The 17,390-nt window shown below is 46.0% G+C and overlaps 1 protein-coding gene across 1 annotated transcript in view; it reads right to left on the reverse strand.

Moving 5' to 3' along the window:
- SLC4A11 (solute carrier family 4, sodium borate transporter, member 11) overlaps positions 1 to 11,708 on the reverse strand; it is a 76,926-nt gene extending 65,218 nt beyond the window's left edge. The window contains exons 1-2 of the mRNA XM_010015151.1: positions 11,675 to 11,708; positions 371 to 523 (exon numbers count right to left, since the gene is read on the reverse strand). Of these exons, the coding sequence (XP_010013453.1) occupies positions 371 to 523; positions 11,675 to 11,708 (187 nt within the window). The remainder of the gene's footprint in view (positions 1 to 370; positions 524 to 11,674) is intronic.
- Positions 11,709 to 17,390: the final 5,682 nt, after the last annotated feature.

Below are 17,390 nucleotides of genomic sequence, written 5' to 3' on the forward strand. Positions count from 1 at the left end.
TCTCGTGCGGAGAGCCAGGCCATCCGCGGCTCCCATTCACCTCCAGCGTTCCAATCAAAGCACGATCAAAAGGCCTCCAAAATCCTTAGGAAGCCCCAGAGCAGAGCCTGGATAATCTACAGGGATCCCGTGCGCCACAAAAATCCCAATTTCTCAGCTAGAGAGCTAGAAATGGCTCTCCAGCAACCAGGCAACAGCAGCGAGAGCAATGGCAGGTTGTCCGGCCATGAACTCGATGCCTTTTTAACACAGAGAGTGGGGAAAAAGAGTCAGGATGCTTCACGCTGGTGACTTTATTGGGTTTTCCATCAAACCACTCCAAGGTTGCTCCGTGAGGAACACCCGTGTCCCGCAGGGTGGTGGCACTCACCGGTGGCATTCGGCGGCACCTCGAGGTTAACGTTGACGAAGAAGCGGATGCTGTCCCCCGAGACGACGGTGTTGTTCACCGCGTCGAAGAGCTCCTCGCCCCCCGTCTCCTCCTTGGCCTCGCAGCCATCGTCCATGTCGCATTTGAGGTACCCTGGTGACAGTGACAAGACGGGGAGGGTGGTTAGGGAGAAACACGGGCTGCGCCGGCAGCATGGGGCTGGCGTGCTGCGGGTGTCACCCACTGGTCATGGCTGCGCAGAGGCCTCGGCAGCACCCAGCGCCTCGCGAGGGGCTTCTTTGTCCCCTTGTCTGGTGAAGGAGCAAAGTGAGAAGCGATCAGCTCAGGTGCGGCTCTGAAGGGCTGCTATGGAGGCGAGACCACAGGCTTCACACAGTGCGAGCAGCAAAGTCAGAGTGTCAGCACCTTGCTCCTCTCCGCTCAAAAACCACGACGAAAACTCCAGCTTGAAGCCATGAAGATCGCCACAGCCTCAGCCCACCCCAAACCCAGCACCTTCATCCGCCCGACTGGCAATTTGAAACTGAAGGCGAGGGGGAGGAAAAAGAAAGGGAATAGAAAGTTTCCAAGGAGACACCTGATAGGGATGGACAGACCCGCAGCTCCCCACGGGGCAGAGGAGCAGGTCACTGGAGGCAGCAGCGCTGAGCAAGCGAGACAAGTCTCTTAATTACAGCAGACAACTCGTTAGCCTTTTGCAAGGCTTCTAATGAGAGTTTAACCTCGCTTCGACTCAACAGCCAAGCTGGTTCGCTGCAACGCTGCATTACGAGGCAGCTGGAGGACTCTTGTGGCGTGCTCGTGTATCATGTTTAATTAGGAGAATTAGGAACATTATAGAATGTCAATTTTTACATTACCAGAATTATTCAGCAGCTTCTACAGCTTCTGACAAAGTCTTTTTATGCCTAATTTGAAGCAGGAGGGATATGTTTCATTAGCTCCATTTAGGCAATGAAAAGCGGGAGCTTCGAGGCAGAGGCTTGAATGAGAACTAAAATATTGATGGCTTTTTAAAGCCTCGTCTAAGCAAACGTGAAGGCGGCAGCAGCTGAAAGCAGCACACGCAGTCTCGGAGGGATCTTGAGGCGACAGCACCACAAAAACAAGCCCGGAGCAGGGAGGCCACAAACAGGAACTCGGCGACACAGGACAGGGGCTGCAGCACTTCCTGCTGCAAGCAACGAGATGACAGGCACTCATCGTGTGCAGGCAAAGGGGCTGCAGGGGATTCAGGCCTTCAGGTGGCTTCTAAGCTGCTTATTCAAGGTGTGGAAAACACAGCAAAAAAAAATAAATCTCAGGTTATTCATAGACTATTCCCTCTCTCGATTTCTGCTTCCTTCATTTACCTGCTTGAAAGGAACAAACATGAATCGTCCCTATCAGAACTGCTCTGAAGGCTTTAAAAAGCATCCAAGGTGCTGCTGTCCCCCATCCAGCCTGCCAGCAAAATGCACCAAGGGTGCCATCCTCTGCAGCTGGTGGAGCTTAGGCAGCTGTTGTCATTCCTGCATGATGGAAACTTGTCCAGAGGCAGAAAGAAGCGAGGGAGGAAAGTACAGGGAAGCCCTGAACACAACACTGAACTATCATGGCACTGCAGGCACCACCGGGGATGAAATACCCGCGCAAGGGCTGGCAGAGGTGCCAGGATTGAGGGCAGCCTGTGTCCTGGAGGAATGAAGAACAGCTAGGCAAGGTGCCTGCTGGCATCAGAAGTGCTACAAAGCCCCACACAAGCATCCAGGTCCCAAAGAAAGAGCCAGACTTGAGGTCTGGTCCCTCTGAACTGTGTGGTGGACACCATAATCTCACCTCAGTGAAGCGGTGCTGACAGTCTCCCTGGTGCCAGGAGAGCTCATGCAGCTAAAATCAGCCTGGAATAGGCTGGAATCTATGACCCTGGCTTTTCCATGTTGACCCCATACCTTTGCAGCCCCAGGGCAGCTGTCCCAGTAGGTTTGTGCTTCTCCATCCTTCGCTCTTTGGGGTCAGATGAGAGGCACATGGGGGTAAGAGGGTTAGAGCACACAGCTCAGAGAACATGGTTGGGTTTTTCCCTACTGTCCTAATGCAGTTAAGGCACAGATGGGTAAGTGGGTAAAAACCAAGCAGGGAAGACTCTTAATTCACCTTCCAGGGCCACTGAAACTGCCTTGATAAGAGCACAGCAGCAGTAGTGGGCCCTGAAAGCGGAGCGGGCTGGAGACAGGCAAGAAGCAACACGGGAGCTGGAAGAAGGGCAAGGGTGGAGCAGGATCAGAGGGTTGGGCAGAGGTCAGCGAGGACTCTGGCAAGGGAAGCATCCTCTGTTCCTCCCTCTTTAGGGGAGGAAAGAGCAGAACAAAAGGCAGCCGAGCCTCATGTCCCTTGGGCAAGAGAACGGACAAAACACTCGGCTTGCAAATAATCCCCAACCTGGGCTGCACAGGAACTGCACTCCCAGGCAGGTGTCTGCTTTGTCACTAAACCACCTCAAGGCTTCAAACCACTCCTGTTTTGAACCTTTTCAGCCTATTAGTCTGCCAGGCACCTTAAAACATCACCAAACTTCTGCCTGTCAAACGCAGGGTCACCTCGAGGTGAGGAGATAAGCTGCATGCATGGCAGATGCACCTTCCCTTCCCTCTGAGCACAGCTCAAGAGCTGCCTCCAGCCCTGGCAGCTGTATTCTTCCCCATTGCCTGATGATCACCGAGTGCCACCCCTGCTGCTCGAAGGGCAGCTGATGCCACAAGCAACAGCAGCAGCTGTTCAGCTCCTCTCAAAGTCTAATTGGTGTTCTGCACAAGTTCAGAGAGGGATCTGATGCAGGCAGTGCATCATTCATCGAAATATCAGTCATATTTCCATATGGAAGCACAGTCTTGGTAATACTTTATAGTCTGTGCTGTGAGCAGTTGCTTTGGTGAGGTGGAGGACTGAGTTAGACACCTTTGCATACTGCCTCAGATCAGCAGGGGAAGAGTTTAAGGTCTCCAAAGTGGGTCCCCCCCATCTCTATCACTGCAGGTTGCTACCTTCATATTAAGGCAACATTTGCTGAAGCTCCATGAGATACACAGCACGGTGAGTGAGACCTCTGAGCACAGGAGGTGCAGCTTCAGCCTGAAATATGAGCTGAAAGCACTACAGAAAAGAGATTTTGCAGAGGTAGGAACCGAGTTAAGGTTGGTTGAGAAGATCGGTGCAGCCCTCCTGCACCTTTAAGAACACCATGGTCACCACGATCCCCTTCACTCTACACTGCAGGGCTCAGCTCAGAGCAAAGAGAAGCAGAAAAGCACATGTGCACAAGGCCAAGGACAGCAAGCACCATCCTGCAGTGCTGCAGGAACTAAATCCACTCCTCACCCTGTACAGCCATAAGTAGCTTGTGGCTTGACCCCAAGTCTTCCCATACCAAAACCCATCCTGTACAATACGAAAATAAGCCATCTCCCATTTTATGCAGGTGCTGGGAAGAAAAAGAGAATTAGAAAATGCGATTTCTCTATCCATATCCCCCTTCAAGCATCACCCCTTCCCCTGTAATTCATGTCTGGCCCAGGCTGCCTTGCCCTAATATCAAGGTATTCATCCCTAGCTTGCGCCCCTTTCGTCACCTCCTCGGATCCACTTCCTCTCCCTGGTCCTGCTGCTATGAACCCTGTCACAGCTCTGACAACGTGCCTGCCCTGCAGCTATTTTGCTTTTGAGCTGAGCTTTAAGAGACCAGGGCTTTGTCGGGAAAGGCAGTGAATAGAATGGCAGCAATGGGAGGTGGCATTACCTCTCCCACCACTGCTTTGGTGACACTGGCAGCTGCACCTGGGGTAATAAAAGTCAGCAGAATAGTAATTAGCAGGAAGCACAGCTTCAGTCACATCATGTATGTTCCCTAGAAAGTCTTAACTGCTCTGTGATAGCAGCTCTTGCAGCCCAGGGCCTGCAGACTTCTCCAAGAAAGCCAAATCTTAATCAAACTCCATTTCCTGGGAGAGAAGCAGCTCTATTACTAACAACATCATCTCACATCCCAGGTTATGAGAGTTATGCCAGAGACAGCCCCAGCATAACCTCTCTGTGAGCCTCAGAGGAGACAAAGCAAATCATGGTGTTCTAATCAACATTTGCAACACTAACCAGGAGGTTGGGAGTGCAAATGCATCTATCCACATTGCGCTGCAGACTCAGTTTAATGCTATAAGCCAGGTAAAATAACTAAAAAAGAGGTTTTGAGGGGAGATGAGGCATTTTTCCTTTTGGCATTACCACAGTTCTGGGCAGATGCATGCTACACATTTTATTCAGGCAGATGTACTGCTGCTATTGTTTTAAAAGCAAAAGTTATATGGGTGAGACTAAGGTACATATTCAGGTAGCAAGATTAGCAGGGCAAAATAGGAAAGCTGAAAAATCAAAGCTTGTCAAAAGCTATCGACTTCTGCCAAATCTCTGCAAGAATTGCTGCCCTTATTTCTGAAGGACCACATATGCTACATTAACACTCTGAATACTCGAGGCAGCTTTGTGGAAACCACTGATTTTTATCCTCAACTTCCAAGGTAGTCTACACTAAATCTGGGAAAGCATTCTCATTTACAACACCTGTTTGCACAGCAACACCTATGCCCTCAGCCAAAATCAAGTCCCCGCTTCCAGAATCATGGGGTGGCATCGCCTCCTTTTTAGAGGTGGTAGTTTCCTCCTCCCACAAAGCCAGAATGCTAAAGGTACACTGAAAGATTCCTTTTGAGCTCATACAATTGGCAGTCTGATTTTATCACCTAGCAGTTTTAGGTTTCTCAACGGAGTTTTTAGGCAGAGAAGGCAGCAAATTGCAGGACAACCCTTTCTATTGACTATGTGAAACAGCACTTGTGGTCACCTTGCCAGAACATAGGAACATCAATCAGTACACACTGTGCTCCGGCTGGATTCAGCAGCCTCAGGCATTTCACTCTGGGAAAAGGCTTTCCTTCTAACATCACTGCTTCTGATACTTTTGTCACTGATCCTGGTCCATTCAGAACTGAAATCCAGTGGTTGGCCCCACTCAGTGTTTCAAGCTGTAAACCTCACACCACTACACGAACAGCCAGCAGTTCTGCAGCCAGTCGAGTGAATTGGCAAGTTCTTGCTTTAGAAGAGCCCAAGAGATATTTACATCAACTTTCTCAGAAGAATTACATGTCAAGTACAAAAGGGCAACTGAAGCAACAATAAAATATATTCAATAGATTTTAAAGGTAAGGGGGCATCAACTGCGACATGGGCATCACCCTAAAATCAGGTCTGGTTCTTTGAGCAACCCAGTGCTCAGATGTAAAGGAACTCACAGAGAATTAAGCCTTATATCTACCTAAAACCTAGTCATGATACTGGCATTAAGTTAAAAAGAAGTCAGCTTCATCTGATTTTTCCACTCATGGATTTTCAACTTGCTCTATCCGATAATAGACACTCATTTTCAAGAAAAGCATGAAGTTTTAATTAACCTGAGCTGAAGTGATCAGCCTGAGCTTTCAGCTCGTGCTTTGTTCCCCAAATGCTGCAGGCTTGCAGCTTCACTGCGTCACTCGGAAAATACCCAAATCCCCAACACTGGGTGCAAAAGGAAACTCAATTAATAGTGGAGCCTCCACCTCCATTTTGACCTTTACACTCTGCACAAAAACAGGGACTTGTGTTGCCTCCAAAGGTTAGATAACCTTACAGTTAGTTAAAATTAGCAGGGATCAAGCAACCAAAGGATTCAGGAGAGACCTGGAAGAACTTTGTACAAGTGTTAGCAGTTCTCCAGTCTGCACAGCATTCTAAAAAGAAGGGTTTAGGCAACATGCTACTCACACACTAACCAAGAGAAGCTTCTCATCACATCTCATATGTCGATACATCTCACCTACTTATCAAAATAGTTCTATTTCAGACAAGAAGAGAGCAAGTGCATTAATAGAACAGCACCTTTTTGGTAAATACTTGCCTAAATTGTAAAGGAGCTTGCTTATCGTTTTGACTCACACGAGTCTGAAAAACAGTTGTGAAAGAGTCCTTCCTAACAGTTTACTCCATTTCACAGAAAAGAACAATAGCAGGGCTGCAGCCACAGTGCAGCACCCTCCAAAAGGCTGCCATCAACTCACAGTTTGCAAAGCTGTCTCCCACAAAATTAAAGATTTAAGCCCTGCTGATTAAATAAAGCAGTTCTCTGCATACAGCTGGGTGCTCGCTAGAATGTTAAGCTTCGCCTTTGGTTCACAGTCGAGAGATTCCCTGGCAAAGCTCACTATTTGTGTCCTAAGGAGCTTTACCCATCGTGCAGCAGGCAGCCATGTGGACATGTTTTATGCCAGTCCGGGAGAAGACAACTAGTTGGTGGTAGGAGTTGATCGCTGTGTTCTTGGACTGCTGAGGGTTTGCTGATGGCAACTAATCGGCAAGAGGGGTCTAGAGCCTACCCTCACATACCTCTGTTAGAAGACCTTGCTTATTAAGTCAGATATTACGCATTGGCACAAGTAGACTGCTGACTTCTGTGGGTTATCTAGATGGGATTTAGGGAAGTATCCACCAATCCCAGCCCCTCCACAGTAGCTAAATGGGTAGAAGATCTTGGGAATTGTCGAGTGATGCTTCTTGGCTCTCGAGTAGTCACCAGGAGCCCATCAGACACGGGCTTGCACCCTTCTGGAGTAATGGCCACCTGCTATGGACATGTCAATCCATTATCTAAACTTTCAGAGTGCTTTAAAACCACAGATCAACCTCCTCTTGTCAAAAAAACTGAGGCAGAAAGAGTCTAGCAGGTGAGTCACCAAGACCAGACCTGCATCCTTTACATAACAGCTCCCACTACCACTGGCCATAACTTCAGTTGCATGTTTCCAACCCCGCTTCAAGTCACACTTTCGTCATGAAGAGCCAGATGGAACCATAAAGTCTCCTCTGCCACTTCAGTAATAACTCATACCAGAACTGAAAGAACTGATCTGCTACACAAGAAAACAACACCCAGGCACTTTTGAATTAATTCCAGTATTGTATTTTGCAGCCAGATTTCTAGGAAATGTTGTGAATAATCCAAGTAATTCAGTGGGGCTCTGTTTTTATATTTCTTTGCTTTGTTTTCACAAAACGCTGCAGCACGTGGAATTGCAATTCTGTACCAGAACCCACAGAAATCAGGAGTGTTTATTTTTGTACAGGCCTCCTGACAGTTCTCAGCAATAAAAGCCTGCAAGAGACCCACAAGCCTTGGGCTCTCTGTAGGTAGCGGCAACGCATCTCCTGCTGGTAAAAGGAGCATCTCATCGAGGGAAACCCATTACAAAAGGATTTGTTTCCAAGAGATTTAGATTAATCTCCTAGTTAAGGAAACAATTCCAAGGCAGATAAAGACAAATTTGAAGAAGAAAATAACACACCCCACAGCACAACATACCAAACAGAACAACAAAAACAAGCAGAGAAAATATAGCCAAGCATCCCAAGCCAGACCGGGGCCTTGGGGACCTTCAACACAACTACAATTCATTGTGCCAGCAACGTCAATTAATAAGTCAGAGGAGTCCAAGCAGTGAGGGATTTTCTCTGGAAGACAAAAATCTATGCTGCAATCTCTCTTGAGCCAGCTTTAAAACAATGCAGCAATTCAGATATCCCCAACACCATGCTGGGACTCCTTCCTTTGGATTTTCCAAGAGGAACTAGAAAGCCTCTGGTTTTGCATCTTATCAGGGCAAGTTCTTGGGTCAGCTGAACAGCTCATCATACACTAGCAGAATTTAATCACTTGCAGCTAATACCAATGCCTTCAGAGCTAATCCACTTGCAGCAGGCACTGAATACTCCCCCCATCACCACCAAAGTGGGTGCAGGAGGCTGACAGCCAAGAGACAATGTGGGGCTTGATGAATAGTTATTCTGCACATTGATTGCCAAGCTACATTTCATCAGGACTCCAATTATCTTCAGGTCTGGATTGGGTCTACACAATCATCTCATTAGTCACTTAAATTTTCCAACTCCTTTGAAAACTCATTAGACAAATCAACCTTGCTGAAGATTCAAGTGAAAAGCACACGGGCTGCTCACGGGGCATGAAGGGGACATCAACTATTACTGGGCCAGGCCAGATTTTGTTCATTTGCATGTGCAACAGGCTTGTTCCAGACTCAGAAGTCTGAGTAGACCCCTGGGTTTTCACCAGCAAGACATGTCAGAGGGCAACTATTAAAACTGACACTATACATGGGTTGAATACAGAACATGGCCAACATCTGCCACCGTACCTGCTGCTGCCACACTCTCCAACCAGAAACTTCTTTTTTCCTTATTTTTCCCCCTTAACGTTGCTTTTACAGAGCAAGGTACTAAACAGATTATTTTTTCCCCAGTCATATTGCATGCATTTACCTTCTGCAATGCACTAAAGGCCATAAAACTGGCTTTCAGTCAAATTCTTCCTAGTGATAAGGGAAAAGCAGCATATGCTGGAAACTGGAACTTGCAGCTTAAGACAGGGGCTCCTTTGATTAACTTTCCAGATTTTTAGCCAGTTAAGAAGTTATCAAATAGGTTTTTACATAGTTGGGGCGTAATAATCCTCTGACCTTCCAGTATAGTCATATATTAACATTTCTCCACTGGAAAATCCTTCCTGGGCTTTCCTCAGCTCCTCAGTAATCAACAGAGCTACATATTATTAGATCCTTCAGTAAGTTTTTATGAACAGTAAATATCCAAGAGATTCGATATAAAGCACTGCTTTGGTGCTGCAGCCAAAGTGACCCTCACTGTGACAGCTGAAACTCAAACTGAAGTCTCAACTTTTAAGCTTTAACATTGCTGCAGCTGCTATTGAGAACACAAGGGTAAGAAAAAAAGAGTCAGCTGGCAAAGACAGACACAATCTCTGAACAGAGCCTCAGATATGGTCAGAAACAAAAACATCCTAATTACTAAGGATACAGAAGACCATATGTATATGCAAGATCTCAGCAGAAGATAAGGGAAAAGCTCAACTGTGCAAAGAGCAACAGCATCAAAAGACATTTCTCTACTGAGAAAAATCTAAGTGCTAAGGGAATCAAAGAGGTTTACTGTTTTTTCTTTGCTTTTCTCCAGCATACAGCTTAGGGGATGGATTTTTGTTTTAAAGGTGGGACAAGAGCATCTCTTGGTCCCCACAACCAACTGGCGGATCCAATCAAGTGGTGCCAGCAAACACCTAATGGTTCCATTTCAAAGCAGTTTTGAAACTATGGGAAAAGGTGACTTTCTTTCTCTGCTGTTTCCTCTAGCCCTGATTAAGCTTTTGGGTAAGTCTTTAACCACCTGAGCGCATGAACCTTCCGTACAGAAAGCACCAAAGCACTGCCTCGCAGAGGGATGTGAACACTCACACCAGCAACCCCCGAGATGTGCTGTCCATGAGAAAAACAAGCCCTGAGTGAAATCAGGCAGTAGAAGGTGACTCAGCACTCAACAGGAACTCAACTTTCAAAAAAGGTCAGTTTGTCATGAGAAACAAGACTGACAGCGGATTTGAGCATGAAATAACCAAGAAATACACTGTATTTTCAATGACAATTAATACAGCATTCAACACTGCATGCAGGCTGAACAGGAACTTGCAAGCAACCTTCCCTCCTTCCCCCAAACCATGCAAGAAGCAGGAAAGCAGCATACACAGTTTCATTAAATCCTTAATGGTAGCTCGAAGGTAGTATCTCCTTAAGACAACAGAGGAAGCTGAGTAATAACACAAAGAAGACAGAAATAGATGCTCACTGCCATGGCACCAAATGGACAAAGAAAATCATATCTCATAGGAGAGTTGTGCAGAACTACAAGCATGTTCTCTAAAAACATTCAGAGATCTGGGTTTGGATTTGTTCGAACAGTTTGAGGAAGACAAGACTGAGTCCTAGGAGGGGACATGCAGAGACCTTCCACATAAGATGCTACGACAAGCAGCTGTGCTTGTGTTCTGCGTGGCAGGAGGGCTTAGGATGAAGTAGGTGGCTTTGGAAGATAACCATCTTTGTCCTTTCTTTAAACACAGCAGCCTTTCTCCCCAGGCCCTCACACAAACAGAAGCTGGAGGCTTAGTCACCTCCCTAGTTCCCAAGCTGGTTGCTCTCTTATGATCCCAGTCCTCAAGAAAGCACCAACAACATCCTAAGGGGCCACAAGTAGGCCAGGGAAGGTAGGAAGAGGGCTACCCATGCCCCACAAGCCTGCAGAAAACCTCCCTGAGATCAGGCATTAATTTCTGCCCTTCTGCAACTCAATCCAGCCTTCAGAAAAGGCCTGTTACTAGAGATAAGAGGACTTGCTTCCAGTTTCATCCTTTTACTCCTAGAAACTGGCTCCATATAATGCTTTCAGAGAAGGCAGTGCCCAAGGAAGCACTGTCAACAGCGATGATGGATCTACTGCAGCTAATGTGGCAGACATTCAGCTTCCCCTTCCCAAAGGTTAACCTAAGTCTTGGACCCCTGGAACAAGAAGGATGAGCCTTGTGACATCTGCAAGCATCTAGAGGCCTAAGGAAGGCTTAGTATTCTTTGGAAGTCCATGAATACTCCAAGCACTGCACCTTTTCAAGGGCAAGAAGCCTGAAGAGAACATCCTGAAGAGTCTGCTCTTGAGTTGAACACTGAAGATGATCTCTTCCTAACAACCCTCACACATGCTATTTCTCCAAATCCAGTAAAGAAGTTGGGACTTCACTGCACTTCCAGTTTGGTTGTGTGGTACTTTGGCCCTTGATCAGTACGGTATCTCCAAGAACTCAGCCACATTTGTTGAGGCAGATGGATACAGGTTTCCGAAACACCAAAACTTAATCTTGCTTCAAAGAAAACAAATCATAGAGAGCACTTTGCACTAAAATATGCGTTTACCAGAGCCATCCGACATTTGCCTGTTGCTCTTGGCAGGATGTCTCCAAAGGGATCTGACACCTACATATGTTCCCCGCTCCAGAAAGAGAGACAAATACACCTGCCAGCCTGTATTACAGGAAAAACATAATGAAAGAACTTGAAAAACAAGGAGCCACCCAGAATAGTCACTGATGACAACATGAAGATGATTATTTACTGTTTTGAATATCTACAACATCTACAGGATTTAAAAATGCAGAGTCTGCTTCCAGTTCAAGGTTACACAACCTCCATGCAACACTGTCTTTGCTTGCTGCTTAAGCTAAATAGATGTTGTATCACCTCTTTCAAGTTCTCCCTGCAATAAGGTGATATACTATGCACAAACAAGACAAATAATACTTGCCACTTTCTTCAAAGAAGTATCCATTTCTTGACATTGCTGCTGGTGGAGACTCTGAAAAGACAGGAAAAAAAGAAAACATAAGAATCATCAAGATGCTGAATGTCTTCACCTTACATCTAAACTCACTGTAAGCCTGGATTACAGCAGAAAGCCAATCACAAAATACTGCAGGCACCAGGTTTTCCTGAATGTGGAAACTTTAACCTTCTGATTATTGACTTTAGCATTTACCAAAACATCCCTTGCAGTCATAGTCATTGCTTCAAAATAAGCTAAACAGTCTCAGGCATCCTGGGCTGGGACCACAACACAGCAAGACTAAAGATCAGGACAAGCTTGATCATCTTGGTGACATATCAAGCCCGAACAAATGCATCCAAAAATTACTAGAAGCTAAGCATCTACAAGGCTTTTATATGCCATAATGAAGTCTAGGTTGTAGGTTATGCTTCAGATAAAAAGAACCAGTTTAATTTAGAAAACACAACTCAATTTAGCTGGGAATGGGATTTCACATCCTATTTTGCTGCTCTCTAATCATTAGGATATCCCCAAACAGTGCTTGGCACTTGGAAGATAAGCACCAGAATGCTACAGCCTTCCTTGGCCCACTTCCTGAGCTAAGGTCCTGCAGCAAACACCATCTGCACCAATGGGGTCTCACGAGGAAGCCACAAGTGGGAAGTGACGCTGACCAAGAGCGAACCCACAAACACAGCAGCACCAGGACTGAATCCCCATGGAACACGCTTTATTTGCTGCTGAGTCATTTCTGCAAATAGCTGCTGGCAAAACGGGGTATTTATTTTGTGAAGAGATGATCCAGCAGCAGGGGAGCACCTGCTTTCAGGTGTGATCAGCCTGGTACCCAAACCCGGCCTGCCTGGTTTTAATACTAACAGTATTTGACAGTTCAGACTGCACAGGCTAAACCCACCAGCTTTCCTGTACAGGTGCATGCCCTGCTTTAATGGCGAGATAACAGAGCTCTTCATATCAAGCCTTGAGCAAGAGTCACCCAAGCAGTCCCTTCAAAATCTGCTACTACTAGATGCTGCCTCTTGACATGCTTCTTCCCAGCCAAAATGCAATCAGAAAGAGGAATAGATTTGCTCTGTCTTTCCCCACTTCATTAGGCTAATCAAACGTTACCTACGCAAGCCTCGGATGAATTTGGGCCAACAAGGAAGGAGGTTTTGCCTGCTTTATTGTTCTACAGATTAGGCTTCCTGCTTTTCGTTTGAGGTATGAGACTGTTTCCCCAAGACACTTTCTCTACCCCATAACTTTTGGCTTACAGGTTACACGGGTGTGTTCCCCCCACACACTTTTACAGTGCACCACATTTTCAAGCATCATAATTCATCCTGGTCCACCGGGAGCCTTTGTTTGTCAGGCGGATACAAGTCACACCACTGACGACAGCACCTTCCAGCCCTAACACTTGTCACAGCCCAGCGTGGCTCAGACCTTTCAGTGCAGACAGCATTTAACTGCACAGGCTCCTGGAGGGACACCCTGATGACCACTTAAACACCAACAAACAAACCACACAAACCCGAGGGCAATTCAAGTGTCTGGTCCAAGAGAGAAACACAATGTTCCAAGTTCATCCCAGAACAATGGGTTGGAGGAACAATGGCACGGTGGCCGAGGGGCACCCATTACAATTGTTTCCCTCCACCTGGAAGGGAAGATCCATCCAGGCTGATTAACGTGGTAATGATCAAAGGAAAGTTCTTTAAAGACAGACACTCTTATTGTGTAATGATTACATTTACGTATTTCAGAGAAACAAACCAAATATGCCTAAGCAGACAGATTACCCAAGGAAGTGACATTCCCACCAGGGTGGCATATCCATTTCTCATTCCCACTATGGCTTCTGAGGGAGCCTGAAGCAACACATTTATCCTTCACCAGGCAAAATGAGACACTCTTTTCTTTAACCAAGCACACTTATTTCTATGGGTTGATAGTGCTCAAGGAGCAGGAATTCAGGGCTGGTTGGTTGGTTTCTGCATTAGAAACACCTTCTAACTGCAGTATTGCCTGGGTTGACTTCACACCTTTATGGGAGACTCTAGTTTGGTTGCTGCTTGGACTAGGCATGAAAAGGACAAGGCTGGGGTATTGCAGCAGGCAGAGCCATTTCATTAGGTGGCACTCGTTGCTTTGAGTCACTAATGAGCAATAGTCCCCTAGGCAACATGCTCAGGCAATTATGTTGGAGGTGCTGTTTTTTCAGATGAGTCAGAAACCAGAGGTCTTAACCTTGTAATTAAAAGATGCAATGGCACGTTTGGGAAAAAGAGTCAGGCGTTCACCCTACTATGTCCTGGATAAAGTCCAGCCCTGGTAATTTGTCTTCTCCCTACATAATCCTGTCCCATTGCACCAACGGGATTCAGACTTCAAAACAGTCTTGTTGGAGCCTTTCAAGAAGTTGTTACAACCCCCACGGAAGGGGCTACGCACATGAACATCAGCAATGGTGTGTAACATGCCCAGGAGGTAAGAGGTGATGGGGTGTTTACACAAGTCCAGACACACACATGGAGCTATGGGAGTAGCTTAAAGGTTACCATGTTAGCAGAAGTGGTGGTAGGAAAGGTAAGTTGGGACCTACATCATCCACATCTCTGAGAATCTAGAGACAGTGGCATCCAGCTATTTAACTGAGCAGAATAAAAGAGACACTTGGAAAGTGTGATTAATCTTCCCTCCTGCTCTCCATATTTCCCCAATCAGCTTAGCACAAGCAAGCATAGCTTAAGTTTATGGGGTGCTAACTAAGGACAAGGCCAGCCGGACTGTGCTTAAGTGCATGCTCAGTAGCAGTCAGCAAGGCAAACATATCAGCAGGCTCCACGTGCCTCTCCTTTCACAAGGCTTATGGGATTTTAATATCCAAGGTCTTGGCTCCTTAGTCATGTTTTGCTGGAGACAGAAGCAATGGGTTCGAGCTGTGCAGAACCAACAGCAAGGCAGCATCCTCTTTTCTCTAGCAATAAAGTACATACCCACAGCCTAATGCACACACACAAACCCATGTTTTCTCTCCCCATCTCAACTCCACTCTTGCAATTAAAAGAGCTCAAGCAAGGGGCAGTTACAAAGTACTGCAATAATTGATGCAAGCATTCAGCTCAGGGAAGCCTGGGCAGGAATACAAGTCTCAAACACATAGGAGATCAACACCACGGTGCTCCAGGGCTTGCCTGAAGTTGCAGAAGCATTTCCATGAAGTATAAATCGTCCCCTGTACTACGTTTTGCAGGCTGAAGGAAGAGACTTACAACCTGGGGAGTGCTTTACTACCGCAGCATGGGGAGTTCCCCCTCTTCACACTGGCACACCACTTCCCTCAATCCACCAGTTCCTTTCCCCCTAGGCTTTCTTTCAGAGGTTTCATCACTTAAAAGAATCCGAGCAAAGCAATTTCAGCCAAACATAAGGTCAGGCTTCTAGAGACAAAACTGGAAGGCATTACCCCAAGAAGCTAAGATACACAGCACAGCAATTCACACCCATGCCTCTAGTATCTCTCTAGATCCATGTCTTCACTCTCCAGGCTCTGCTTTCTCATCCAACACCTACAAGGACAAGCAGACTTCCCAATTTCTCTCCCTCTCAAGGGGAAAAGATGTCATTTTCTGTTACCTGCCAAACCCCATGTAGCATAGCTCTTTTGCAATTTAAAGCAGTGCTCTTAATTTTTAAGAGTTCATTTATTCCAGCAAATAAGTTTCTACTCCCCCCCACCTTATTCCCTACAGGGGTACCTATTAGATGAGACTAAAGTGGACGGGCATTGAAAGTGTCACCACTTAGCTGCTTTTTCAAATGAAAGCTTCTGAGTAGTTTCTCATCCTTTTATGAGCACTGAATTCAAAGGTAGAAGAGCTGAAGCACTGAAGTGCTGCAAAGTGGAAGACAAAGCCTATTTCTCTAGACTCAAGAATACAGCTTAAGACTTCAGAAAGAAGCCACTACCCTTTGAAGCAATTGCAGTGACTCCAAGAGCCACCAAGAGGGAAGATACATGAAGTTTACTTCTTAGCTGGTAGGACTGTCACATTTGCTGTAGTTTAAGGTTCTTGGTCTTAGAACTGGGATGAATCAGATGATCTGCAGTGGGACACAGACAAGGAGTGGGCACACTTCCTGATTTCTTACATTCTTACCATTTTTACATTTACATTTAACAACAAAACAAGACAAAACCCCACCATACCATCCTCCATTATTAAATTCCTGTAGGAAATGTGTCTCAGATCTAATAACCTGGTTTAACTCTCTTGTTTCAAGGTTAGTAGCAAGTTCTCTTGAGCCTGGCAATATTAGTGGATTACAAATAAAACCACATTCTCTGGATGCTCCAGTAACTCAATTACAATGTTCTGCTGCTGGCATCCTCCAAGTAAACAGTCCTCTGCAGCACAAGCCTTGTATTGAAGCAAAACATAGCTCTGGAACAAGCTTTCTACAAGTGGCAGCACAGACTTTGGCTGTTATGACTTCCCTCCAGTAAATCTCTCCACGTTCTGGTATCCTGATATTTAATTGGAGTTCACTTTGAGACAAAACCATTTTTAAAGGAATTACTGGAAAGGCTCTTTTTCATTTACAAACCCTTTAATATTGGCTGCTCTTGGGTTGTCTCTGAACATTTAGTTACCCCATAAGTACTGATGAGGAAACATTAGGTACCTCCGTAATCTTTTACTCAGTGTGTGTTCTACTACCCTAATTTCCACTGCCTTCCTCAACATTGTTTTGCTGGAGCTTTGAGGACATTTCTGAAACTCATCAGCACATGCACTGTCTTGCCTTAAATTTGATAAAGCAAAACACTGAAGCCTCTGAGCAAGAAGCTAAACAAAAATCACTTGTTCAGCTGAAAGACTTCAGACTTTCCCAATTTCCTCCGAGGAGGAATTACCAGTTCTCTGTGTGACAGACTGAACTGCCCAGTTATCTGGGAAGAACTCTGCTTTCCAGAAGACTCTTAGAGCTTTAGCTTTGATGATTTTGGCCACTTCAAGCTGACTTCCAGGAGTTTGTCAGTCAATGCCAAAAGTATCCATCACTACCGTTAAATAGTTGGGCATCAGTTTCCGTGCCTGACTGGGAACACTGCTGTTAGCTCCACTACTTCAAACAGATCCAGGGCCAAGTCTAGCTTAACCAAATATACTGTCTCACCCAAAGCTTAAATCAGGGGGAAGATGACAAAAACTACCCCTATCCAAGGCTTCACCAGATCTGGTGTTCAATATTAAACTCTGAGCTCACTTCTTACTCTCAGTTCTCTCCCCCCTGCCATGAATTAACATCACAGGACAAGGGAGCCCAGAGCTACACGAGTGTCCAGGGAGCTGCGCCCAGCATTGTGCTGTTTGGGGCAGGAGGAGAGCCACAATTTATGTGCTTCATATACCTTATAACCACACAATGCTGCTTCCCTCCTACCCCCAAAGTCAGCAGAAAACCAGACAGACTTAAGAGAAAAAGCCACACACACAAGGAATATCCCAAGGGAAATCTGCAGAAGAGGACTTTTTTAAAGCAAATTATGTGGAACATCATCTGAAAGGAATCCATAATTGAGAGGTTAAAATTGTCTGTACGCAACAAGAGCTCAACAGCAGGAGAATGAGGAAGCCTCAAACTCCTTTTGTAACACAACTACATCACCACAGAATAGGGAAAG

The sequence above is a fragment of the Nestor notabilis genome, unplaced genomic scaffold, assembly GCF_000696875.1.
Source record: "Nestor notabilis isolate BGI_N333 unplaced genomic scaffold, ASM69687v1 scaffold1145, whole genome shotgun sequence".
Taxonomy (NCBI): Eukaryota; Metazoa; Chordata; class Aves; order Psittaciformes; family Psittacidae; genus Nestor; species Nestor notabilis.